The sequence below is a fragment of the Corapipo altera genome, unplaced genomic scaffold, assembly GCF_003945725.1.
Source record: "Corapipo altera isolate COAL_440 unplaced genomic scaffold, ASM394572v1 57, whole genome shotgun sequence".
NCBI lineage: Eukaryota > Metazoa > Chordata > Aves > Passeriformes > Pipridae > Corapipo > Corapipo altera.
In genome coordinates, this window is record NW_020884905.1 from 4,412,755 (window position 1) to 4,440,134 (window position 27,380).

The 27,380-nt window shown below is 40.8% G+C and overlaps 1 protein-coding gene across 8 annotated transcripts in view; it reads right to left on the minus strand.

Moving 5' to 3' along the window:
* Positions 1-3,790: 3,790 nt before the first annotated feature.
* LRRC8D (leucine rich repeat containing 8 VRAC subunit D) overlaps positions 3,791-27,380 on the minus strand; it is a 58,156-nt gene continuing 34,566 nt past the window's right edge. For 4 of the 8 annotated variants that reach the window (XM_027651830.1, XM_027651828.1, XM_027651832.1 and 1 more), the window contains one exon: positions 3,791-9,473. In XM_027651830.1, the coding sequence (XP_027507631.1) occupies positions 6,904-9,471 (2,568 nt within the window). In that variant the 5' untranslated portion in view covers positions 9,472-9,473 and the 3' untranslated portion in view covers positions 3,791-6,903. Of the gene's footprint in view, positions 9,474-18,511; positions 18,594-23,547; positions 23,610-27,380 lie in introns of those variants that run through there. The other 4 variants (XM_027651829.1, XM_027651833.1, XM_027651831.1 and 1 more) reach the window with 2 other exon arrangements.

Consider the following 27,380-nt stretch of genomic DNA (forward strand, 5'->3'; position numbering starts at 1 on the left):
CTGTGCTGGCAGGGCTCTACCCCACTAGGGTATCACCTGCCAGCCAGAGGAGGGAGAATCCCTTCACAAGGGGAAGCTGCAGTTCCAAGATTAGACTCCAGCCCTCGACAGTGCCCAGGCTTTTCCTGCAGAGCACTGTCGGGCATGCAGCCAGAGCAGGGGTGCAGTTCCAGGTATGGCTGTGCTGGGATAAGTGTTAATAGTTCTGCGGGGATGAGCTATCATGGATACTTGTACAGGAGCAAGAGGGGAAGGAGAGCATGTAAGCAGCAGCTGCACAGGCACCCTAAGGCCCTCTCTGAGAAGCAAAGGGGACAAAAGAAAAGAAAGAAAAACAAAAAGGAAAGGAAAAGGCCAAGAGTTCAAAAGGTCAAGGTTCAAGCCTGAAGGTTTGAACTTTGCTCTAGCCAGTAGCACATGTAACTTACACTCTAGATTTTACACTATTGTCCTGAAACTTCTGAAATTTCTACCTCTCCTCAGGTCCATTTATTCCTTTTTTTTTCTCTTATTCTGCATTTCCTCCTATTATCACAATCCCCACCTTTCAGACATATGACATGGCAATAGGTTTCATTCAACAGTATTACCTTTATTTTGTGGTCCAGGGCACACTCTTGTATGGCTTCTCCCATAGATGACGCCTCAGGAGGAGCGAGATAATTCTGGCTTCCTCAGGAGAGGGGAGCCTCCAGCCTCTGTGGGGTGCTGGCATAGCTGCCAGACCTTCTCCCACCCCAGCTCTGCCAGGACAGCTCCAGCAACACCGTCTGGGGTAAGCCAGCCTGCCCCAGGCCCACAGCATTGGGTCCAGAGATGATGCAGGATGGTGTCAGGGAAAAGGGTCTTAAAATCCATTTTTACAAACCATGTGAAGCAGCAAAACTACCCAGAACTGGTTAGCTGAACAGCAACATTTCATGCATTTATTACTAATGGTCTACAAAACCCAGTCCCAACTTGAGATTTTATTGTTTATGGGCACAACATGTTCATTTTATGGGAACAGACCTGCTCTGTGCTGGGAGACTTCCTGCAAGCAACTGTGGTGTTAATTTAGAAGATGGCATTCTTCCCAAACAGTCATTATTAAACCAATAACCCTATATTACCTCCAGCATCAAGGGGCAATGTGCTGTTGGAGGCAAGACAGAACAAAGGTCCTAGCAATAGTAATTGCAAAAGGGCTTAGGGGCTGTTCTCTTCAGGGAAGAGGGAGATGCAGCCTGGCCCAACTCCAGTGTGTGTGGTTTTAAAGATCTTCACTTAAGTTGTATTGTGTTGATGTGCAGCGTTAAAGAGCTGCCACTTCTGCACCCATGCCTGGCTGAGTTACAGGAACTATTTTCAGCATCTCTGCCAGAAACGACATCTCTCATGACTTTTATCATGGAATGGGTGCGTGTTTGTAATCAGCTTGGAAAATCTGTTTCTGAGCTTAATTCTAAAGCTTCATCTTTGCTACAGAAACAACTGTACTCGGTAACACAGGCTACCCATGGGGAATGATTTGCTGTCCTGGAAATTTGGTCACAGCATAAGCCCACAGGGTTTTGCTACCTCACTGTTTGATGCCTTTGGTTTAAGTGCTGAACACACTGTACAAGCACAAATAGGCAGCCTGAACTGGGAAGTCTTCTACAGTGCTAAAATGCCAACCATTTGGATAACCCTGTACTCTAATCAGTAGTTCGTGCAGTAATTTTATCAATTCACAGTGGGAGGCAAGAGGTTAATGCCAAGGTCAAAAACACTACAGAATTCATCTCAATTCTTTCAGTTCTGGCACTCTTAAGGATTGACTTGCATGTCCCTACAGCAAACTTGCTCAAGAAACATCTTATTTAAATGCCTTTGCAAAATGTCTTTGTGAACAAACCAACCATATAGGCTTTGCAAGGATGTCAGCCACCAGCCTAAGATGGGGCAGACCAGTCATAAAAGCATTGCACAGTGGTTGCAGATAGCCTTGCCATCACTGGGGAATGCAACTGTTTACAGATACAGCACAACCAAACTGATGCAAGCTGTTCCTCGGGGCTTTTTTCAAAGGAATCCCAAAATTTGGTCTTCCCAAGGTGCTTGGAATGCAACATATCCATATAGCAGTCAGTCTATCTCGGTCTGTACTTCTGCAAGCAAATGGGTTAATACATTTCCAATCATTTGGTTTGGCCTAAACAGAGTATCAGAAGCTTTTGTCTAGCTGTGTTTCTTCAACAGGAAGATCATTAAGTAAACAGTTTGCCTAGAGAGGCTGGAATTTCCATCGCTGTCTAACCCATTCCTACATCTTGCCAAACATCTGGCAGGAATGAGTTAGGGAACTTTACTTTTCCATGAGGCAGGGTGGCAGGCTTAAACACATCTTGAGGTATTTTCTAGTCCTGCCTCTGATAGTTTGCTGTCTAAATCACATTGTTCTGGGATCACACATTAGAAACGCATTGATAGGGCTCTGCCATGCAGCTAATGACAAGACTGCATAAGCCTCTTGAATCTTTCTACATGACATAATTTCTGCATGATTTGTGTTTTTCACAATCATGAAGGCATTTTTCCTCCATTAAAGAATCCACAGCTTATAGACAGGAAATTGATTTTTTTTTTAATATCCTTTACCCCAGGTGAGAAGGCTGTACCAAACCCAAAAATAGGTCTCAAGTCACCAGGCTTAGCCTCCCTCCTTGCTTTGGACTGAAGAGCAGTGCCCCACTCCACGATATCTTTGAGGCCAGTTGTTGCACAGGCAATGATCCCATCACAGACAGCTGCCCAGATAAGTGACCCTCAGCCCACTGCCACTGTGCCCTATGGCTCTGCCAGCAAATCCCTCAGCATATTCGAGGTTTTTGTTCTCATCTTTAGCACCCTCACGGGTCCCCAACCCAAAGACCCAACAGAAGCCTCGTTTTTCATGTTCACAACAAGCTGCAGAAGAGTTACACTTGGGACTGTCAGGTTTCCTGCCCAACTCCCAGTCTTGAGAACCGAGAAGTCTGAAAGCCAAAACCTGTTCCTGCAAGCAATGAGAATGACAGTCAACATCACAGCTGTAGGAGCACCTCGTTTGTTTCACTTGACTTCAAATGCAGGAATCACAGTCTAGCCCATTGCCTTCACATAACCATACACCACCAATTGCTGTGCACATCCCTGGAAATACAATATACAGAACAGCTATTTCTGTAAGATTTTTATTAAAAATACAGTCCACAAAGCAGATGCCCTATTCTCAGACATGACTGGCAGTGTCTGGGCATCCTGTTTTGCTACCAGAGGGGGCAGCTCAGGACTGCAAAGCCATTTATTTAGCAGCAGAAAGCCTTTCACAAGTGTCAGCATCCTGCCTTACACCAAGAGGCTTGATACCTGCTCAGGACAGCCACAGCTCTGTTGCATCATTGGAAGCAGCTTCCAAAAGGTCAATTTATTGGAAAACCAAAGGATCTTCAGAGAAAGGAGTTACAGTGGCAGGAGCAAACAGAATGGGCAATTTCTTACTTCCTCTTGTTTGAACAAACACGGAAGTCTTTCTTCCGGGGCCATACATACGTTCTGAAAACTCCATTAGCCAAATTAAAATGGTGGTAGGTCATGTAGATTGTACATATGGAAAAAAAAAGAGGAAAATTATGCTGAAGTACTGTATCCTAGTTAGAAACCATACCTGCAGGAGCAGTAACTCATACCTTTTCCTTCTTAGATTACAGGCGCCACAGAACAAATTCAGCATAAGGTACAGAGCTTTTACTATGCAAACACACTTCTCACCCATTAAAAAAATAGATTAGAGGAAGATATAAACATCTTATTTATTAAATCAAATAGAAATGCAAAATATATTTTACATGCCTTACATGGAAAAGAGATGAACTTCCAAGACTGTAAAAGCAAGACTGTGTCAGTTGACACGCAGGAAATAGGAACATTATAAACAGTCACAGAGAGGAGGAAGGACTGGGGGGAGGTGACATGGGGATTATGGGCAGTTCCTCCCCACTCTGAGAAAGATTTCCTAAAAACAATAATGGAGTTTATGCAGAGCAAGCATTAGAAGCCTGAAATTAACTTTAACAAACACTTATTTTGGAGGAACTTGTCTAAAGTACAGTTGGCTAATAACTAGTCAAAACAATGGTCTAAATTATGTATAACATATTCATTAAGTGGACACAGGTTTATTTTTTGAGTATACCATACTCATATGAAAGACACAGGTTTATTTTCTGAACATCAACAGGGTCAGTAGGAGAATCAGAAACACCAAAAAAAGCTTTTAAAAGCTAGATCAAAACACAGCCACATTCTGCGTGACTCTTCTATTTCAGAAAAGGAAAAATGGATGAAAAATAGAACTATTTTTCTAAATATTTTAATTATTTTGCCATCCTCCAACTCTTCCTCCCTCCTACACACAATTTCTTGGAAGCTGAAATTACACTCAACAACAAATACAAAGCATACACCAATAGTATATTCCACAGTTTTTCTAAAGAGTCAATAGTCCAGCAATTTTAAAGTGATCTATGTGCAAAAAATAAACAAATTAAAGAGTTTCTTAAAAAAAAATAACCCATTGCAGCCTTAACTTCTACTTAAAAAAAAAAAAATCTGAGGATTAGCACTAAGTTTCTCAGTGGAGGACAGATCAGTAACTGTAAGTATTCTGCCTAACCTGTGACTTGGTGTTGTAAAACTGTCAACATCCCAAGTTTACTACCTGCTGGCAAGTGGAAAACAGACCGTATCCCCATGAGAAGTAGGAAAACCACTATTCATAAACTGGTCTTCTGATATACATAAACATACGGTGCAGGTATGTATTCAGAGACTGCTACCTACAGCTGAGAACAGTCCTCCCAGCATGACTAACAGTAAATTATTAACAATAAAATGTGCAAGACTCCTAAGAGCAGTATTTGAAATGTTCCTGCCTGCTCAATGCCTCTAGGCCTAAACTATCCCCTCATTAATAGTGGTGTGAGTCAGGGCAGCTCTGGTGAAGTTACAGTAGAAATCACTGTGCATGAGGATTTCTGTGAGAAGAACAGTCCCTTAAACTACAGACTAGTTCAGTCCTGACCACACTACAATAGGGAATTGTGTTTAAACCATGAGTAATCATGCAATCATCTCCCAGCATAGTACTTCTTTTCTGCACACATGGAATGTAAATGACCGAGAATTACAACTGATGATTTTGCAGATTTAATGGATTATATTTCTCTAATGGTTCTGGCAATGCAAACTCAAGCTAAAAAAAACAACATTAAAACAAAAAAAAAACCAACAACAAAAATCCCACACTCACTGCTGTCTGTTTTTTTCCTTATTTGATGACTGATCTGGCACACAGTTAGGGTTTGCTAACAGTGTGTAAGTGTTCAAACACATCAAATTACTTGGGCTAGGGTGGGGAGAAGGGTGCTCTTATGGTAAAGTCCAGGTGTGGAAGACACCACAACAGGTGATAAAACTTAATGATGTTTGAGTAAATCAAAAATCTTATGTCTGTCATTAGTTCAGTAAATGAAACAGACACCCCAGGTCCTAATCAAGGGCTATGAAAAAAAAAAAAACAATCACCAACTCATAAAACACCTCGAGTTTCCCAGATGAAAACTCAGAAGAGCAAAATATGAGCACCAAAGTCACTTGGTGTTTAATGACTTTCCAAGTCACCTTGCAAAACAGTTCAACCCTCAAAACTATCCACAACTTGAATGCCAAGTGGCTGTATTCTCCCTTTTACCACCCACTGCTGCATAGGACAGAAGAGTTATGGAATCTGAGGGGGAGATCAGTTGCAGGAAGGTGACCAGTCTTTGCTGGAGTAAAGGAGCAACACACACAGAAGGAATCTCACCCAACAACATGAGGCCTTGAGGATGAAGAATGATACAAACCATTGAGGTACTGGAGCATGTCCAGAGAAGGGCCATGGAGCTGGTGAAGGGTCTGGAGCATAGGTCTTATGAGAAGCAGCCGAGGGAGCTGGGGTATTTAGTCTGGAGAAAATGAGGCTTGGAAGGGATTTTATTGCTCCCTACAACTACCTGAAAGGAGGTTGGAGTGAGGTGGTGGTCAGTCTTTTCTCCCAGAAGCAAAAGGCCAAGAGGACACAGGCTCAAGTTGTGCCAGGGAAGGTTTAGATTATTAGGAAAAATTTCTTCACTGAAAGAGTGGTCAAGCACTGGAACAGGCTGCCCAGAGAAGTGGTGGAATCACCAGCCCCAGAAGCATTCAAAAAAGCATAGACGTGGGTTTTAGGGACATGGTTTAGTGGTGGATTTGGCAGTGTTAGGTTAATGGTTGAACCTGATGAACTTAAAAGTCTTCGCCAACGTATACAATTCTGTGATTCTATGAAACCACATACCTTAATGCAGGGAAATGGTGGTTCTGGTGCAGTTCAAATCACAGCCAAACTGTTTTCATTTATCAAGGATGGCTAAACACTAACAACACAATTCAGTGTGTGCTTCAAGTGCTGTTAGACGCATACCATATACAACATTTAGCCTTGGTTTTCCTCCCCATAATGCACTAAAATAAAAACAGACCTTAAGGAATAACTTGCATAGTAAGAAAAGGTCATCAATTTAATTATTAACTTTAAGCAGGCAAGCAAATTTGTAAACATTCAAAAGCGGCAGCATCCAAGTTACAAACAATTTAAGGAAAAAAGAATTGAGATTATTAAGGTTCTTTATCCTCTCAAAAATTTTGGAAATGATCTTTTGAAACACTGCAAACATTGAACACTCAGTTACACCTCTTCTAATCCTGCTAGCAGTCCTGCTTTCCAACGAATTCTGCTTTCTAAAACACGTCTCACAATTGCTGTACTTTTCAGCATCTGCCATTTGGAAGTCAGCTATCAGAGTATTTCACCTCTGTCTAAATCCCATTAGCAAAGGGAATGCTTGTGTCTTGATTCAACACCTCCTTAACTTCTGAGGGCAAAGCATCAAAGAGGTGATCTTCCACTATGAGCCCACTTTTCCTGAGAAGCTGACACTGCCCCAGCGTAACTGGCAGACGGTCCAAGCAGTTTCCCTTCAGTTCCAGGTAAGTCAGCTGCAACAGCTGACTTACTTTATCTGGGATTGAGGTAATACAGTTTTGTCCCAGACTCAAAGTCCTCAATTTAACACATTTAAACAACTGTTTTGGCAAAACGTCGACTTTGTTTCCTGTGATGTGAAAATGCTGAAGATTTTGAAGCAAACCTATTTCCACTGGAATCACCGCAATTGAATTGAAGCTTACATCTAAACACCTAAGTTTCTGTAAACTGAACACTGCGGCAGGTAAGGTTTCGAGTTTGTTATTCGACAGATAAAGAGACTCCAAATTCTTTATGTGGGTAATGGAGGAAGGAATGCTAACTATTTTATTGTGCCACAGCTTTAAACAAGTCAGTCTTTTTAAATGCTGGAAGCTGATGATTTCTTCAATTGTGCGTATGCTATTTGACTTTAAATCCAGTTCCTGTAAGTTAGAAAGACTGAAGATGGCATGGGGAATTCTCTCCAGTTCACAGTTCTGCAGTTCCAACTCCGCAACATTAGTCATTTTCTTAAGGCTATTGAGTACCACAAGCTTAGTGCCATCATTATGAATGACTAGTTTTGTCAGATGTGGTGCTACATCTGTGATATTGGGGGGAATTTTGGTCAAATTGCTCTTCACGTGGAGAATTTTAAGGTGTCTCAACTCTCTAAGAGATTCAAGCCCTATCATTTTATTGTTTTCAGAGTTCAAGTTGCCTATCAAGTACAATTCACGGAGGGTTTTGAGCAAATACACCCACGCAGGAATTTCTGCAACATCTGTGAATTTCACATGAAGGCATCTCAAGTGGTCCCGGAGGAAGCTGAAGGCCGTCTGCTCGACCTTCGCAGGGCAGTGGTACAGATGAAGCTCCTGAAGATTTGTCATCTGGGAAATTTTGGCTGTAATTTTTGCTTCAGGAATCAGCTCCAGTTTCAACACATCCAGATCCGTCAGATCAAACACTGCATCCGGGACCCCTGACAGCATGAAGAGGTGCAGCTCCTGCTTGTCCTGGGCATTGCGGGAAACATGTTGCCGAAGCTTTTCATAAGTCCATTCATGGTTTAAACTAATGCCGCGTAGTTTGTTCTCGCTCACCTCTGACAAAAAGACACCAAATCGCTTAGAATACAGCTGGTCATACTGATCTACCATATGCAAGAGAAATGCAAAATCATTTTTGACATCAGGGATATCACTGAAGCTACTCTCTTCTCTGACCTTTTCAAAAGAATATTCTTTTAAAGGTATTCGGACCAGCCAGAAAAGCGTGTAGAGGCAGATAAAACCATACACACAAATGAGGGAAATATAGCTGATAAGCAGCTTCTTCAACATATAAGCCATATTGTGTGTACATTCAAACTGTGTGTAGCCAATCAGATGCTCCACTTTCGGGTTGCAAATGTGTTCAAAACTAATGGTGTTGACAAAGTTTGCAGTATAGCAGAGTATGAATATGAACTTGACAGTCTTGATGACAGTCTGGCCAACATAGAGCTTATAAATCAGATCACTGTCTTCCACGTGAGCCCGGAACTTACGGACTTTCTCAAACAGTGCTTTGGCTTGTTCTCCATCTTTCTTATCTAAAATCGTGACGCTGGGAATCTCAATCATCGGCTTGTCAGCTGAAAATTTGAAGCCAGATTTGGTTATCATGGGAGTGCTAGCACTTGGGCTTCCTTCATCACTGCTAGTGGAAACATACTTGGGCAGGGACTGGGCACCAGTTAACCTCTGTTTGTTCTCCTCGGAGTCCTCACATGCCGTTTCAGACAATGCTTTTGTAGTCCAAGGGGACTCAAAACACTTCCCCAATATAGAGACAAAATGCTCAATTTTTGAGCAAGTCTTGGGATACTTGAACCAAAAATTGCTACTGACTATCAAAATGATAGTATGGATGAGAACAAGATAGGGAAAATACTTTGAGTACCACGGAAGAGCCAAATGATAGCACATCTGGTTAATAAATATGTACTGCTGAAAATCCAAATTTGTTTTACGGCCTGAGGAATCTTTCTGCTCCTTCTTCAGCTCCTGACCTGATTCAGTGGATTGATACTGAGAAGAGGTAGCTCCGCTCAGAAAAATGTCAGGTCTTACAGTAGTACTTTCAAAGGAAACAGTTCTCATTGATGCTTCTTCTCCTTGACCAGTGGTTGTTTCAACAGTGGTAAAGTCAGCCTTTCCTGATGTAACAGGCTGCACTTTTGAATTTACAGTAGACTGCAAAACTGGCAAGCAGACCACCTGGTCTTTTGTCAGCTGCATGGTTCCAGCAAAAATGGCAACCATTAACATAACAACAGCAAGATAATCCATAAATACATCCCACCATGGTTTCAAGATACGGTAAGTTGGCTGGATGTCATTGAGCGATGCAACTTCTGCAAGGGTAAACATTCCTACAAGAGAACAAAGACAAAATCAGCATTGTCGACTGGTGAGATTACAGTATGTGAAAAGTAAAATGCTGTAGCTGATAGGTACTAATAACAAGAAATGCAATGACGGACTATGCTGCACAAAATTCAGTTCTGTAAAAATGGCTACTTGAGTAGCATACTTGAGTTGGATGGGGCCCTGAACAACCTGATCTAGTGAGTGACATCCCTGCCCATGCCTGGAGCGTTGGAACTAGATCATCTTAAGGTCCCTTCCAATCCGAACCACTCTATGATTCTATGATTGCATCAAATGGTACTGTATGCATTTTTCTCCCCCAATTAAATTCAACCCAGCTAACCAGGAAAAAAAACCCCACAACTTTCTCTTAACGTAATGGGGAAAACATTTTTTTCAGATTATCACCACAGCCCAGTGATCATAGGAAGCTGGTTAGCACAGGTAGCACAGGAGCAGACTGCAAGGCTTTCACTTTATGTTAAACATATGCACTGTGAGTCAAAGCAGCAAACTGATCATGTGAGAATCCAAACATCTTTGCAGCTTTAAACTGCTTGCTTTGTTTTTTGTTTTGACAAAATATAGAGGACTCAACTTATCAGCTTTTTTAAAAAATAAGCTTCCTGTGCAAGCAGGATGCGGTAAAATCATCATTTTAACTGCTGAACTTATGACTCAAATTTGTCACTTCTAAAGAAAAATATCTAGCTTATGTACACACATGCAATGGGGAAGAAGACAGGATGTACATTATCAAAGAGTCTGGCCCCCTTTGCCTGGGAGAAGAAGGGCTTAGCAGAGCACAAGGAGATCAAAGCAGGCAGTACTAAGATGCATTAGATTTATTATTTTTAACTTGTAGCATACCATTTCATACAGACCTGCACCTTACACACCCTAAAAGACAGTGTCACAGGCAATGTACATACAAAGGCACGCATGAACACCCCTCCTTCCCACACCAGTGCAAGCAGCTCCCATATCCTGGTCTGTGGGAAAGGCCAGCAGTCCTCTTTACTGGCATGGAGCTCACGATGAAAGCATCTCCTCCAACACAGAGAGGGATCCCGGCCCCAGCCTCCCACACTCTGCTCCCAGAAGCTTTTACCACTTTTGCATACCAAGCCTGGGATCCGGTGAAAGCAGCCAGATAGGAGAGGGCTTTATCTCACTGCAGCACTCATCTCCGTTGGTGCTCTTGGCACAGTTGCCAAAACTTAGAAGTTAGGGTTCAGTTCCTCAGGGAACCAGCAGAAGGAGCTTCCAGCTCTCACTTTACTTTCCAGTGGGGAAATGAATGGCAAATACTCCTCCCTCAGCAGTAATACAAGCTGTAGAGGTCTTACAGTTCTCCCAGCTCCACAAGAGCCTCCTCCCAGCAGCACGGTTCCTGAGCCTTTTCCCACACACCTCCCCAGGGCTGTAGTTCCTGTAGAAAGTGCTGAAGCACAGACCAGTAACACACCCTACAGCTATCAAAGCCTTGCAGTGCCTTACTTGGGAGTTAGCTACAAACTCCCAACTCCTTTAATGTCTCCCACTGCTTACCTACACTGAGTCACAGCATGACTGCTTGCCCTAGAATTGCTATCTTTGACATTTAAATAACAACAGTGTGCAAATGAACAGCATTAGTCATTTGTGCTAGTATGAACAGATAGATATAAAGGATCCTCCAAACTCCTAAGGCCCAGTCGTCACCTGCACAGGACAGGAGAACCACAAAACAGCAGCAGAGGTGACTTTTTTCCCTGCATGGATTTTTTTTCCTAGGAAGCTCTTTGGAAGAGATAGTCTCAGTCTCCAGACTGTTTTCGCTGTGGTCTCACCTACGCTGGCTGCCACAAGAACTTCTCACCCACTGGTTACTGGTGCAGTAGTTCAGCAGGAGAGCAAAAAGCCAAACGCATAACAAGGGCAAGTCCTGCACACACCCAGCTGCTCACACAGCTATGCCATGTCCAGGGAGAGGAGGGCAAGCAGGATGGGAAGGAGGAATGAGTTGACTGCTCTAACAAACATGGGTAGCTGCTACTGCTTGTTCCTCTGGGGTTAGCCTTTCCCTCAACTTTGCACTAGCTAATTACGTGGGAAGTTACTTTGCGGTTTGGGGCACAGCCTGCAGAATTCCTTTCACAGAATAAAGGTGATTTTTTTACTTCTACCACGAGAACACATGGCTAAAGCACTGAAACCCAAGCAGTGCAGACATAACCGCTCTAAACAAGTGAAATAATGGACAGAAATAAGAGAGCACAAAGTGGTTCCAGCTAAAGACTTAGAAAGAACAATTAAAAAAAAAAATCTAAAGCTAAAAATCGCCTCTACCAGACCTCTGTCTTGCACAAACAAAATGATTTCCAAAAAGGTTAGGAGACACAACAGAGCCTGTGTGATCCTCTTTGTAAGGCAGTAGGCAGCATGGTGTAACAGGAGCTTTACACCAAGAAGTACCACATTCAGTGTTCTCAACATGTCTTTTCTTTCAAGTTACTGATACTCACAGAAGAGCTGCTGTTTTGGCAGAGATTAGCAGTTATAAAACACAAAAACCTCCTCTGTGGCATTACTAACACTGTGTTTCATAAAAGACAGGCAGACCTTTTTCTAGCTGGCAAAAATCAATTCCAAGAGCTGAAAACAGGTTTCTGTCCTCACATGTCTAAAATGTTTAAATGCTCTGAGTCTTTAAAACCAAAATGAAAAACTATAAACCTACACACAGTATAAGACACATTCTGACAGGCTGCAAATAAATTTGATATCTTCTCTCTTAAATCCATCATTACATGTAGTGGTGTTTGATTTTATTAAACTAATAACCATATAAGTTAGCTTTTATTATATTTCTGCACATGCTTAAAAATCAAACTATTAAGAGGTACTCAGAGCAACGGGTCTGTACTGTATCATAATGGGCTTGGGTTTTCTTTATTCCACAGCTGAATTTAAACTATTCAAAGCTTTTTAAACCTGCTTTTAAACCCTAACGTCCAGAATATTCCTTGGAGTAGGTAGATCGTATTTTCATCACAAATTTTCAACTCTTATTTTAGAAGTGCCAGACTGGGGTTTGGGTTTCATTATAAGCTGCAATGATAACAGAGAAGTAAGGAAAAAAGAAAGAAAAAAAGGATGCAAATGCCAGTCTGTGTCTGGCAGGCAGAGCCTGCAACACCCTGTCACAGGTGCCCCCCCCCCAAGACCAGAGCATGGTCTACTCCCAATCCTGATGCAGAAGAACTCTGTAAGCAGGTAGCTCAAACTGAAGAACAAAGTGCTGTGCAGCTGAAATGTTAAAATTTCTGATGTCTCACAGTGAAAACATGCATTTATTTCAGCCCTTTTCAGGGCTTGCAAGGCACCAAATGGACCTTGAGGCTCAGCAGAACATGGGGTCTTAACAAACCAAGATCCAAAGAGACTCAAACTAGAAAACTGTGGTTCTTGAAGAGAAATATTTTTTAATTCCCAACATGGACTTTAAGGACAGCCTCCTTTTTAAAATACCATATTTAGTTTAGTTTTAAAAAGCACAGATTTTAATTCAAGCCTATTGCAGCCTGTGATCCTTAGGGCTGCACAGCTACACAAGGACTTTTCATTTTAACAAATAATCTTTTTTCCTCCCAACCCCTTTGTCTCCAGTTCTGTAACTTGGATGATGTTCTAGCATAACACTAACTTCTCCAAGCTCCATCCATTAACTTTCTATCTACTGGGTGTATGCTCTCTCCTGAACAAAAAGAAACAAACAAAAAAATCTCTAGCCTAAATAAATGCAACTGTTCTAAGCACAGCTGTCTCTTGCTATCTTCTAAGATTTCAGGTAGAAAAACTTGAAATTCTAAAAGCAGTGTGGTAGTTTGACCTGGACCTGTAGAATTAAACCCACTTTGTTCATTTTGCAGTTATACAAGTTACAGTGGGAATGGAATGTCAAGAGGAAAAAATTAATGACAATAAAATTGTTACATGCTCATGTTAAATCAGCAAGGGTAGCAACTAATTTCATAAACCATTCCTAAAAACTGTAATAATTTCATTAGTTTGAAAGAAGAATTACAATAGAAAGAGCTCAGAATGTGATTAGCTTGGTGAATTTCTGACATATTTCAAGCTATAAATGCTGAAATACAAAATGGATATATTGGGGAATATTTCCTAAGAAATTATTCTAGCTTAAATACAGAAGTTAGCGGAAAAGGAAGCAGCAGACTGGTATGTAACTAATGTTTATTTACATCCTACTTCTTCCTGTACTCACAGATAAAAACTGTCTGTCCTGTAAGTCACTGGCCCTCCTGTCTTAAAAGCATATTTAAAGTTAAAGCAAATTCAAAGTCAAAACAAACAAATAAAACAAGAATTGCAGCATATGATCCACTCAATTTACTCTTAGGTTCCCAAGACTCCAAACAAGTCCACTTTGTTTCAGGAAACAAAAAGATTCCTGAATTCGCCTTGTCACTGCAACTGGTAAAGAATTTTCTAAAAAAACCTCAACATTTCTAGCTGAAAACAAAAAGTGCTACCATGAACAAAATTGTTTTCTCCCTTCCCACAGGAAATTAAGTTTTCCCATAACTAAAAGGCTGTGCTAGCTTGCTTTTGATCAAGTGACCATAGGTTTAAATTTATTTTCACTGTATATTTTGTTGTCTCTTTCCACCAACCATTTCTATTTCCCTTTTCTACCTCTGAAGGCAGACTATTAGACCTTAACGAGATAAGAACGGATTATGAGATCCCTGTTAGCCAGGACCCTGCAAATATCAGTTGTTCCACACACAATGTGCACAGGTCAAAACGATGGCATTATCTTTTTTTCTTTTCTTCTCCAAAGAACCAAGTGTAAGGAGCCCCAGAACCCTTGTGAAATTATGCATAAAGACATACAGAAAAGCCTATGAATGAATTTATGCATTCTGAGCATGCTGACACATTCATTTTTATAGTGTTTCTCTACCATATGAAGTGTTTTGCTACTTCTTCAGTGATGGAAAGTACTGCAGAACATTAACACCAGAAAGCAAGGCTGAGAGTGGCTTATGTTATCAGATACTTCCTGATTGGTGCTTTTGTCTCTGAAAAATCAGAAATAGATTTAAAAAGCTTCATAGAAAAAGATTTTCATTATATTTTCCCACCAAATTAGAATTATAAGAATTCCCTCTCACTGTTTCTTCCCTAAACATCTGACCGCAACCAAATCTACTAATTTTAAAATCAATCTGAAAGATCTAGGTTTATTTATTTTTGTTCCCATAATGGATGATAACTGAACAAGGAAAAAGGAACGAACACAAAGCTGAAAGGAGATTTCCTATAGAAAAACATTTCAAGTAAGTTCTCCAATAGCTTTTATTTATAATTAAATCTAATTAGATAAATATATATGGAAACATATGATGCTGTTATTTGATAACACACTTAAATGATTAAGGAGGAATCATTAGCACTACTCATACACTCATCATTTGAGAAACAAAATCAGTGTAACAAAAAACTCCCACATCACCCGTATCCCCAGTTCCCCCATCCCACTGCCCAAATTGCACAGCTATAATTTTGGACTTTCCTTTAAAGGGAACATATAATCTCTGATATAGTCTGCAAATACATTCTCCAATTAAAGAATCAACACCTTTATGAGCAACACAAACCTCTCTGACAGTAACTTGCTAAATGAAAAATTATCAAAATCTAATTTCTCTCAGACTGCATACAGAAATATTAGGCTTCAGTAAGTTGGAGACAAAAAATAAGTTTCTTTACCTAGTCAATGTCAAATTGGTACCACTTACAAAAATGAAATCTACAAAAAAACTTTTTTCTTTTTTTAAAATCTTCAAAAATTCTGCCCTTCAAAGTTGGGCTTTTTCAGGTTGTATAACACTCTAACTTACTTTTGGATGCTGCTATTTAAGTGTTTACATTGAATCTTCCTTGTTTACCAGTTCTTCGAAGGTCTAGTGCTACACATCACTCCTACACAGATGGTTTTGTAATCAATGTGATATTTAAAAAGCAGTATTAGCAGCCATTATTTCCCTAATAATAAACTGTCAAACCTTACCTCATTCTTGCCTTGCTGTAAACGACCAGAGGTCTGTTTAAGGATGATTTCCCAAATAGGAGCCCAATGTTATATTTCTGAGCAGCTCCCCAAAATACTCAAGGATTATTAACACTATTAAAGCTCCCCAAATCCCCCCGAAGATTATTAACACAATTAACTGTGTATTTGCCACATCAAACTCTGTGTCTACAGAGCACAGAAAATTAGCAATTTCCCACTCTGCCTACTGCAGTACTCCTGAGATACTCTTACAAGAGAGCTGCTTTGACCAAAAGTCCAAGCTTCAGTTTTCACTGACATTTATTCCCAGGCTTCAGAGTGCAGTGAAGGCACCCAGGATCTTTCAGAATACAACTCGTTGTTTTTTGACCTTGAAAACCCAGAGAGGCCCTAAGTTGAACGTTCAGCAACACTTCTCCATCTTTACTTCTCACAGGTTAGCAGCAGAGACCAGAAAGAGCATGAAAGAAGAGATGGGAGAAGGAAATAAGTCTGGAGGGAGGTCCATGAGCATCCCTTTTCATGGGTCCCTATAGCTGGTAAAGAGCTCAGTATTATATGTTACAATTGAAGTCAGCTAATCACATGTGATTTATAGTTATAAAACAAACCTCCTAGCAAGGCAACACGCAAGAAACCAAAAGAGATGGTTAATGAGGCTAAACCCCAGCAGGGTAAATACTGAATTTATATGCTTTTCATACCTGTAAGTAACCACCCACGAACACCCAGGCATTTGAGGGGCACAACTGCCAGAACAGAAATCCTCCAGCAGAGTAGCAAGGACCTTGCAGATGAAGGCAAAGAACACACCTCAGTGTACCCCGGCACATGCGCTCCCAACCTTACACTGCTGTTACAACCACTGTTACTTATGCAATGCCAATTCATCCTTCTTTTATCTGAGGCAGCACATCCCCAGCGACCAAAGTCACACCGCCAAGGCTGAGTGATCAAATTTCCAACAGCATTTTCTGTTTTACCCAGAGCAAGAACAGTGAGAGGACACTTTGTATCTCATTGCACAGAATTCCCAAAACACCCAGACCAGGAATATTGAAAAGACAGCATAACCTGTGTGTGTAAGACTCTCAGTTTAACACCAAGAATTTCTGTTCAAGTGTAGACACATCTGAAAGCTACTGCAGTTGATTCAACCTGTGTTGATATGGACGTACAATGCAATTAAAAGTCACACCGTACAGTTGCTGGCGCTCAAGTGTAAATGTTTAAGCTCTTTGCCATTTCTAAATCTGCTGCTCCCCTTTTAGGCACTGAAGTTTCTGCAGTGTTTTCACGACCGCTATCAGAAGTACAGGAACACACAGTAAACATCTGGCACTTCTAACCAGAGCACTTTGGGAATTTATCCAGTTGCAAAAGCAAGCTGCACCAAAATAAAAGCACATCTGGTAACTCTAGTCCCTAGAGGCTGCTTTTTATCACTAAAAAACTCTAGCAATACAATTAAAAAAATAACTTAAAAGGATTGGAAGAGAAAAAGGAAAAAAAAATATAACAAACTTACTTCCATTTTAGTTTAGAAATCTGAAAAACAGAACAGTTAAAAACGGTTTAGATCCTGAGCTATTTATGTAAAAGCAAATTTAAATATTAAGTCCACATGGCTACAAAGCTTGTTACATGCAATTGTTTTATCTCAGATAGAGATGATACTCAGCGACTCATGTAATTCCTCTGAAAAATTCTCCTTTTTGATCCACAGCCACACACACTGCCAGTCTCTGTCTCATCTTGTTCTGGATTCACTTGGAACCAGAGCAACTTCAAAGTGGTAAGAAATTGAACTTGGCATACACAGAGCTGATAGTTTGGTGATTTTAAGCCACAGAATGTAAAGATACAAATCTTATTACAGCTCTAACTACACACCGTAAACATACCTAAAGAATAGGAAGGAGTGCCTGTCACAGAGAAAATGTGTTGTGGAAGTCCACTTTGCTGTAGATTTTCATAGCCCCTCTTAAGGGCAAAATGACCTCTCCTTCATAAGTCTAGATTTACTTAATTTCTAAACTGCATTCCCATCTCAATGGAAGCAGATTTACTAGGTAACTAAAGTAAATTATTTTCAATTAATACTTTCCCCTTCTTTTTATTTTTAATGGACATTGTCAGTAACCTTGCATTGGAACATTTACAGCATCCTCATGGAGATCTAGAGCCAGAAGTAGACAAAAAGTTCCTTTAACTAAAGAACAGACTCTGTTGTTCCCTGTGTGAGCTGGTTCATCTCTTCAGCCAGCCAACACGGTGACTTGCACTGGGTTACACACTGAACAGAAGTTTCATACAAGATTTGGACACATAGGAGCTACTGTATTTTCCAGTATCTGCAGTGACACTGATTACATCCACTAGTTAAAAGCAACCTAGGAAAGGTCACATAAATTAAAAAATTAAAACAACAAAGGCAAATTAAACAAGTATATACACACAAAAAAAGCACCCAGTGACACAACAAGCAACATGTAAACAGGAGCCTCCTACTCGCACATCAGTTCCTCTGCTTCTGCCAAGATCTTTTCTGTAGCAAGAGCAGTGGGAAGGTGCATCAAGTGCAGCTGAGAATCAGGATATGAAAAAATATGCTTTAATTCCACCTTTCCTTTTACCCACTATGCTGGTTTGATAAAAAAATAAAAAGGTTACCTTATAGCTCAATAAATAGGCTGCACCCTCAGTTTTTCAAATACACACTCTCTCCAACTCTTTATGGGACAACAGTCAAATGTGTTCCTACTTAAATGTCACGCAGCTTCTTTTCTCCCCAGAGAGAAGGGGATGCTTCCTCACTCAATCCAAGGGCTAGCTGTCAAGCCATGTCTCAGAAACTACTCGAGGTAACAGCTAAGCAGCCTCTGACACCCCCCCTTCTGTCTCCCCCCACCCTGGGCACACACCGCACAACTGAGAGCCTGTTCCCAACCCTACCTGCTCTTTATCAAGCAGAGATCTCCTACGCTTCAGACATCCTGCCAGATGGGTAACAACGATGACTTCTCATGTAAAACTCTGATCAGCAGATGAAGGATGACTTATTAATGTTACCGCACTCCTGCCAAGCTTTCAATAGCTGAATCTCCAGTGGTTTCATGCCAGGAAAAATGCCTGCAGCTGAAGCATTTATCCTCAAAGGGATTTATTTAAGTTTACTATACTTCTTTTTCCTCTTCTAAACTTAAGCTGCTTTCTGTAAGAGGTAAGCTATTTGCTTAGTCCATCTAGTCCCATAATTGGTTCAGGGTGTGTACTTCAGTACTTAAACATAAAAAGGAATTGCACTACAACACATATTTTGGAGGCTGTTGTTTTGAAATTTTGCTCATGAGTTCAGGTCACCCCCATTTTTATGCTTTATTTTCTCAAAACCCCATTCAAAATGTTGCCTTAAGGATAGAAAGAATGTTCCAAAAGACTTGCTGTCCTCACTGAGATTGCAGCATTCCTGCTCTAACAAGAAAACTTTCAGCTCTGCAAAAAGGTTCAGTAAGGCTCTGTTGTGTTGCTTGCTGCCATTCACCAGCACTGACAGATCCATACAGCCTCTAATTTAAATATTTACTATTAGTAAATTTATATTACTATTTGATCCAAATGCTCCAGTTGCAATTTAACCTCTGCACTGAGGGCTCTCCAGCAGGGAGTGGGCAGACAACCCTTGCCCCTGAAGGCTCACAATCTAAAAGTGATTACTTGTTAGGCAATGATAAGCATGTTTGTGGCTGTAACATTCAAAGCAAGAAGCCAAAACCCCTCAGGCTTCCAGAAGAAGACAGAAAAAAGGGGGATAACAGCATGATTAAAGTATAATCAAATTTAACATTTTAATGCACTGCTATCTTTGAGAAGGCTTAACATTATGTCCAGATAAATCCATTTACAGTTACAGCATTGCTATATACTTAGCCTTACTTCTTCCCACTGGTTTGGTGCTATCTCAAAAACAAGGCACTGAACACTGCAGATCTTGAAACAAACCTTTCCAGTGAAACAGACAGCGAAGCTTTCCCTTCCAGTCAAATCTGTCAAACAGATAATGAAGCTTTCGAGTATACACTTCAACTCAAAAAAAATAAAAATACAGAGAAGGATACATTTCACTCAATCTCATCTACAGACAGATACCACTTCTGCTTCAGCACTTAAGACCGTTCCGTGATTACCATAGCCTTCTCCACACACCCACAATAAAGTTTTTGGCAGCCACCTTCACAGACACACAGTCATGTACCATGTCTGTCTGACTTTTACAGCCAGTGTGCTATTTGCTTGAATGGCCAAATCAGGAAATCAGTGCAGAGGCAGCTTCCCCTTACTGCAAGTGCTTGCCGTTTGAACTTGTTTTAGCAAGTTTCATATCACTTAAGGGTAGCACAATAGCCGCTCCCCAGCTGCTACAGAAATAAATGCAGAGTTGCCCTCTAACTGGAAGAAAACAAAAGAGGTTTTGTTGTTGCCATTGTTTCAGTACACAGCCAAATCAGGTAATTTTCACATCCTTCAGCAGGCCCCAGGCAAGTCCCCAGGACTCTGTGCAAGAGTGAGGAACAAGTAAGGCAAGTTCAGGATACAGCATTAACATCATAAAGACCTGGCAGAAGAAGGGTCCTTGCCTTCTTCTAAATCACCTTCTAGCCCTTCCATCAGCACACCAAGATTTCAAAAAACAGGGGATATGAGAAGTCTGAGCTTGTGCAAGTACACCACCACTGATTTCAGCACCTTGGCTCTCACTGTGACTTCCATCAAGCACAAGGCAAGGCCTTCAGAAAGAGGTGCGATCCAGGCCCCCTTGCTGCCCTGGTGTCCTGACTCAGGACTTGTCCTAAGGCAATTTCTTCTTTAACATCACTTCTGGCAGTATTTATATAGGCATGTATGATGGACAGGGTATCACCTATTCAGACACACAAAGCAGAAACAACGGAGAAAATGCTGCTTTTATCTTGTAACACCACCAGAAAACAGCAGTTCCAGTGCAGTGGTGCTGCTGAGAGACCAGACAACTACAGTGTTCCCCTCCCACAGGCACGAAGAGACCTCCATGCACTCCCCAGTGATCAGGTAGTACAGCCCTACAGGCCTCAAACACCTTCTCTTAGAACAGGGTAGTCTGGAAGCATCCTACAACTATCAGGGGACAGCAGTGTTTACTTGAGCTTTCGGTTTGCATTTCAAGGTGTTGACTCAACACAAAACAAAACACAACACAGCCACAGATTTCCTACACAGTGACCTGTATCACCTCACAACTGAATGCAAGTCATCGGTGATACAGCAGATCTATTCATAAGTGTGACTGGCATTATTTTAACAAGGTTTTACTCAAGAACATTAGGACAACTAGCCAACCACTTTATTTATATGTTCCTGTTATCTCATCTGCACACTTGGGTTACTGCCTGTGTGGGGGGTGTACAGCAATAATATACATATGACTACATACCCATAAGCCATCAGTCAATAGTTTAGGATTTGTCATGGCCAGACCAAAATGTGAACACAACCATCCACTTAAGATAAAGTTTTGTAACAGCCTGTCTTTCCCTAATAATTTTGCCTGCCAAATTGTGCCTCAAGTACATTTTTTCTAAATAAGAAAAATTTTATCAAGGTCTAGAACTCTATAATAGTTTTTGTTCCCTTTTAGACTAAACAGCAATTCTAATCTCTGTTTCAAGTTCCTCAAAGGCTAAAACAAAAACCCTTTCTCTTAGATATAAAACCACCAAGCGACTTTGGATTAACAGAGTTTAAGTAAATTATTCCTTTAAGCCTTCACGGGTTTCAGTTTCCCAAGAACAGACTTGCTTTAGGAAGCCAAAGTGAAGGACTGTTCTGTACCCCCATCACAAAGCTTGGGACATCCACGCACAGCACCAACTGACTCAGCAGGAAAGATCCGAAATGGTGACCTTAAGAAGGCAGGTGATGTGCTACTGCTGTAAGCTCTCAATTCTTGCAAAAAGACACAGCCATCTCAGTGTTGACTGTGAAGAAGCCCCAGCTCAGAAGGCCTTTACAGAAATACCAAAGTTGAATCCTTGCTCACCACACATAAGCATGCATGAGATGGTTGTTATCTAGGATTTGAAGGCAAGAAAGAGTAGAGCCAGCACAACAACCAGCTGGCAGGCAGACAGACAGCATTCTTTAGGTTTGATGGAAAGTTGCAGCCTTCTCCCGAAACATGGGTAATGGCTTATTGTGCTGCTTGTTCTGTTACAAGTGGGAGAGCTACTGTTTGGTTAAAACACTCTGTACATGACAGATCATTATGGCAATCCTGCTCCTGATTCAGTAGGGGCATCCTATCTCTGTCTCATCATGCCATGCATCAGATGCTACCACCTTCCACAATACTTGAATTCTATGCTCTATGCTCCTTGCGTCTCCAGCTCCTGGATCTTGGTCAGAGTTTCTTCACATTGAAACAAACAAAGTTATTTTTGAACAAAGAACTAGACTCTGCTAGCACTTGACACTTATATTGCATAAAAGGTTCAACTTCCTACTCTATATAAAAGCCTTACTGCATTATACATTGTGTAATCCTGTCTCAAAAGGATTATGGCCCAAAAATTCAGTTGAATTGCATTAGATTTCATACTGTATAACACAGTAGTGTTTGAGGAAGGCAAAGTTTCAAGTTTGACCAGTTACAAAATGGAAGAACCTTTAAGTCTCTGCTGCGGGCTAGAAGCTGGAATAAATATTTTATCTTCTACATTAGCTAAACTTTGACCACAGGAGAAATCACAAAGTAAAGTCATACTAAAAAGAGTTTGCAAGTATTAACAGTGTATTGAAATTATTCCTTAATACGTGACTATTCTGAAAACTGATTTAATAATTACACTCCTCAGGGAGTGTAATTGAGTTTTCAACATATAGTTAATCTGGGTACAGCACTTAGTGCTCTGCATAGCCGAAACTGGCCATATTCACTGAAACTTGCTTTGTCAAATTAAGAGAAGCAAGTTGTAATAAAGCTTTACTTCCACTCCTAAAGAAAGAAGAAACAACTGGCTGTATATGTACAGGAAACAAACAAAATGAGTAATCGTGAAGTGGCTTTAAAACAGAAACAAAATCCTCACCAAAAATTCAAACAGTCATGGAGATGAAGGCCAACAGGATTAGACTACAAGATCTCAAGTTATATAAATAAGAGCAATAATGCTAGTGTGACTCATTTATTAGGGAATCTTTACTGCCTTCAGTTAACAAAAATAATGTGATGATGGCACACTTGAAATTATCAAGTTACATAAAATTATTTCTTGCCTCTGAGTTGCTGTTTGTGAATAGCTGCAATTTGAACAGAAACACAAATAAAGATCCTTCTATTCACTCCCTCATTGTAGCATGGACTCAAAACTTAAGTTTTTTAGCAATGAGCAAAAGTATAATCAGATTAACATAGAGTATTCAAATTTGCCCAGTGAGACTTGCACTTAAGCTTTTTATTTACGAGATCTACAACTCTATCATCCAAGGCAAGGGTCAGCAAGAAATTATCAACCAGGTAATGTCACCACAGACAGCTACTACAGTCTTCTGCAGTCCTCCTCTGTGACATTTTTCACTGTCAAAGCCACAACAGACTACAGGTCTGATCCTCCAACTCCCAGACAAGGTCTCCCTGACAACTCTAACACCATCTCACCAACCACTGCATGACAAACTATTTCTTCTTAGTAATTTTAAGTCACTGAAAACCCACAGGACATAAAATTATAAGTTACCACAACCATGCCAAAACCCAGTACAGCCAAAACATAGCAGCAAAGTGCAGCTATTTCTCTAGAGATGAAAGCTAAGAGATTTCTAGTGTTTTGTTTCCTCTAATGCACAAAACCAAAATGCCAGCAGCATGCTCCTTGGTAGAAGCCAAAAGACCACTTAAAAGTCTCCATTTTCAAGATGTCTTAGACTACATAACTTATTTCATTACTTTATCCCACCTCAAACAGAGTACAAAAGCAGTTTCAGTTTCCTCTATGATCCGCTCTGACTCTTGGAACTCCTGTGGGCAGACAAGAACACCACGAGTTATGAATGCACTTTGTCTTTGGCATTCACTGAACATCTTTAATTTATGATTTACAATTACATTACAAAACGCACATACACACAAATGTGTCTTACAGATCAAGCCATCTTTCCACAGTTAACAAATGATGCAATTTATTCAGTCATCACAGTCCAGATCAGACCAGTGACACTGTAAGACATCACACAAGCAATACAATAGCATGTACTGAAGAACTACTGAAACTCATTTAACAAATAAAACTCATCTCGTAAAAAAATCCCATGGGAGTCTTTCGCTGCAGTATATCATCTGTGTTTCAGACTCAACATTCCAAAATATTTAGCTTTTTCTACAACAAAGAATTTAACTTGTGTTGGAATGACTACATGCAGGGAAAAACATGGCATTCATACAAAAGCCACAAAATATCACACTTTACTGTGTTTCTTCATGCAGCTCTTAAGAGCTAATTCATAGCATCTACAAACATCGTATTTTCCTCTGTTCAGAGTCCAGTATCCCTACGTGATGCTTTGCCAGATTAGCACTAGATTAAGCTAGAAAGGCAGCCCAGGGAGGTAGGACCAATCTGTTCCTTTGACAGCCGTGCAGAACTTCAAAGAAAGACCCTACCTTTGGACCACAAATGGCATGACAACAAAATAACCATTCCCACCTACAAGGGCAGAGATGCTAAAATGCTTCATTTTTTTTCACCTGCTCAAGTTTTAAAACTTTTATATTGCATCACCATTTTTCTGATGTTCTTGTTCTAAGACTTCCCTCTCCTTGCAATTCTGCAGATTCCTTTGCACCAAGACTCGTGCAGCGCACAGATGTGGGTCACAAGACACATCTGCGAAGATGACTGGTTCCAGCACTTACATGTGTTTCAGTGTGGACACAGTAACAAACACAGAAGAGCTCTCTGCTCTTCACCTGACATCTCAGGAGCATCCTGAGGTAGACATACTGAGGAGATCATGAAAGGGAAGCAGCAGTGAAACAATCCTCACAGCCATTATGCCTGTACCTCCACTTCCCCATCAATACTTCCTGTCCACCAGATGCAATTGTCACACACAAATACAGTTGTGGGTGTGCCTGCTGGGCCTACATGCAACCTTGGGAGCAGAAAAAAGGAAAAAGAAAAAAAAGTGATGAAAATTGCACCATTTGTAACTCTCAATTTAAGAACAAAGAGCAGCTTTATCCAAAACAAGCGTCAAGAGGTAGTTGTAAATGAAATTCAAGACTTTCGCTTGAAAGAAGCAGGCTTCTTTCCACAACTTAAATCTCCTTGCTCTATTTCTCTCTCCTCTTCAGATGGTATCAATCTTCAAATAAAGACTGTGCATTTTCCCTGTAGATCAATTACTTTAAATATAACAGGAATACTGTGCAAGTATCATCACCGAAAAGCTGAATGCTCAAAACCAGTTTGTTACTCTGATCCGTGTATATTCTGTTTGTAGATCAGCATATATGCCCTGCAATCAGAGGCACAACGACACATTTTAGCATGCAGGGTGCGTCCTCCCTTTATCATCACCTCCCCTTCGTACACACACCCTCAGTGTTCCTTCAGCCCGAACTACGCTCCTTCTCATATTAAATTTAGAAACAGAACTCTGAATCACCAGTTCCTGTTGTTGCAAGTAGCTAGAAAGAGATGAAGCAAAAGAAGTTTCCTAGTAAATAGTTATAGAATATACCTGCCCACCACATTAGACCTCATTGTTAAAAAGTGTTTTATAAGCCTAGAACAAGAGATTGTATAGATTTATATGAAACTAAATAATTTCATTTCCTGGGTGTCTAATTCTTCCTAGAATCCTATCGATTCTTATGCATAACAGTACTGTGCAGCAACAGGAGATTAACTATCCACTATAACACAGAAAAAAAACCCTCCCAAAAAAACACTCAAAAATACTGCTTATAAACTCATCGCTTGTGAGCCTCGTGCTGCACTTACTCCATTCCATCCTACTTTTCCTTGACACTTCTTTAGATGCACCTACAAGAAGAACAGAAAGATCTGAGCTGCTACTTTGCAAGAGAAGAGCAGCACAAAGACTCCAAAACTGGTTATATGCAAGAAAGATCAGTTCCAGAAAAAGGAGAGTAGAGTTTGGACAGCATTACACACAAGCTAATCTACGGTGCAGAGAGGAATGGCTTCCTAGCACAAGCAGAGTGGAAATGTACCCATGTTTCCCAGTTTGAGTCCATGAGGAACCGTATGCATGGTTAGGAAACTCTTGACCACCACTTGTGAACTCCAGTTTCTTCCACTGCTCTCGAAATGGCTCTCTCACCATTACAAATGCGTGTCTTATTTCCAATTGCCCGACTGCAGCTCCCAGCCATCACTTCTGTGCCATGCCTGTTTCTGTGAGCATTTTCACCTCCAGCACGCTCTCCCTCAGAAGGTGCTCTCCACCGTTTATCAACTCACTCCACTTTTTCTATCAAGAAACAAGAGATTAGACACAGAAGGAGCTTTTCAAGCTCTCCTTTGTGGTACCAGAACACCAATCAGCTTTCAAGTATCTCCTCTGACTCTTATCTGAACACTCTCGTTTTCAACAGGCTGCCCATGACCCCAGAATCACACGATTCACCTTCGTTTGCCCATTGTTATACTCCCTTGCTGCCCTGTAAGAGGGCAGTGACATCCAGTTGTTCACTCACTGTACCCCCAAGGAGTCTTCTCCTCAAATGCCTAGTCTGTCACTACACTGAAGTAAAACACCTGCAGGCCCCACGATATTACAGATTATATTAAAATGTATCTTGATTGATACAGCTCACCAGGTTGCCCAAATTACTCCGTGCAAGCTGCCTTGTCCTCATTTACCACGCTGCCTAGCATGGCATGGCCTGCCAGCTGTATCAGTACAGATTCTGTCCTCATCTCTAGATACTTGATGAAAAGGTTTAATGGAATCTGGGCTCACCTCAATCCTTAAAACAAGATTTCCAGAAGCATTCCCATTTGATAATGATTCACCGTAAATGACTAACTTCTAAACATCAGTTAGTCAGTTCTTAATTCACTTACTTTTGCAATATCACATAGCAGTAACGTGTCAGGACAGGAGTTCCAAAGGGGCATAGCAGTCCTAACTGACTGCCTCTGCTGTTGCTGAGAAAGCAAACCATAGACAGGACTGAGGAGGAGCTGGGGAGTAGCAGAGGACTGCAGGGGTTGGACTGTCTCCCTGCCCTTGCATCAGATGACTTTTGAAGACACAGCTTTACTACATCACCTGCAGTCCTGGTTGCTTTAACTTTTCCTATATTTTGATGACTATTAGAGTCAAGATAGCTGGAATATGATTAAGTCAGTCATCCACCCTTCCCTTGTTTACTCTGATACAGTTAATTTTAGGAACCTCAGTTATTAAAAATTGTTTCCAGGCCTACAGAATTTTCAGTAAGGTCTTTAAAACAATCAAGCCACAGCCCTGCTGATTCACATATGTGCATCCCTAGAAGGACTCTTTATTCATTAAGACAGATTTAATTCTCTGTTGGAATGGCATTAATGGCATCACATTCTACGCCTTCCCAAATACAGAACAGTATTAACAAATATTTCTACTTTTCTTGCAAAAGCTACATTTATTATTTCTGTCTAGTAATTGGAACTATTTCTAGCATATTTCAGCTGTATAAAACATGCAGTTAATTCTCTAACTTACTTCCTAACTTCTAACTTGTGCTAATTTTCATGTATCCATTGTCCCCTTAATT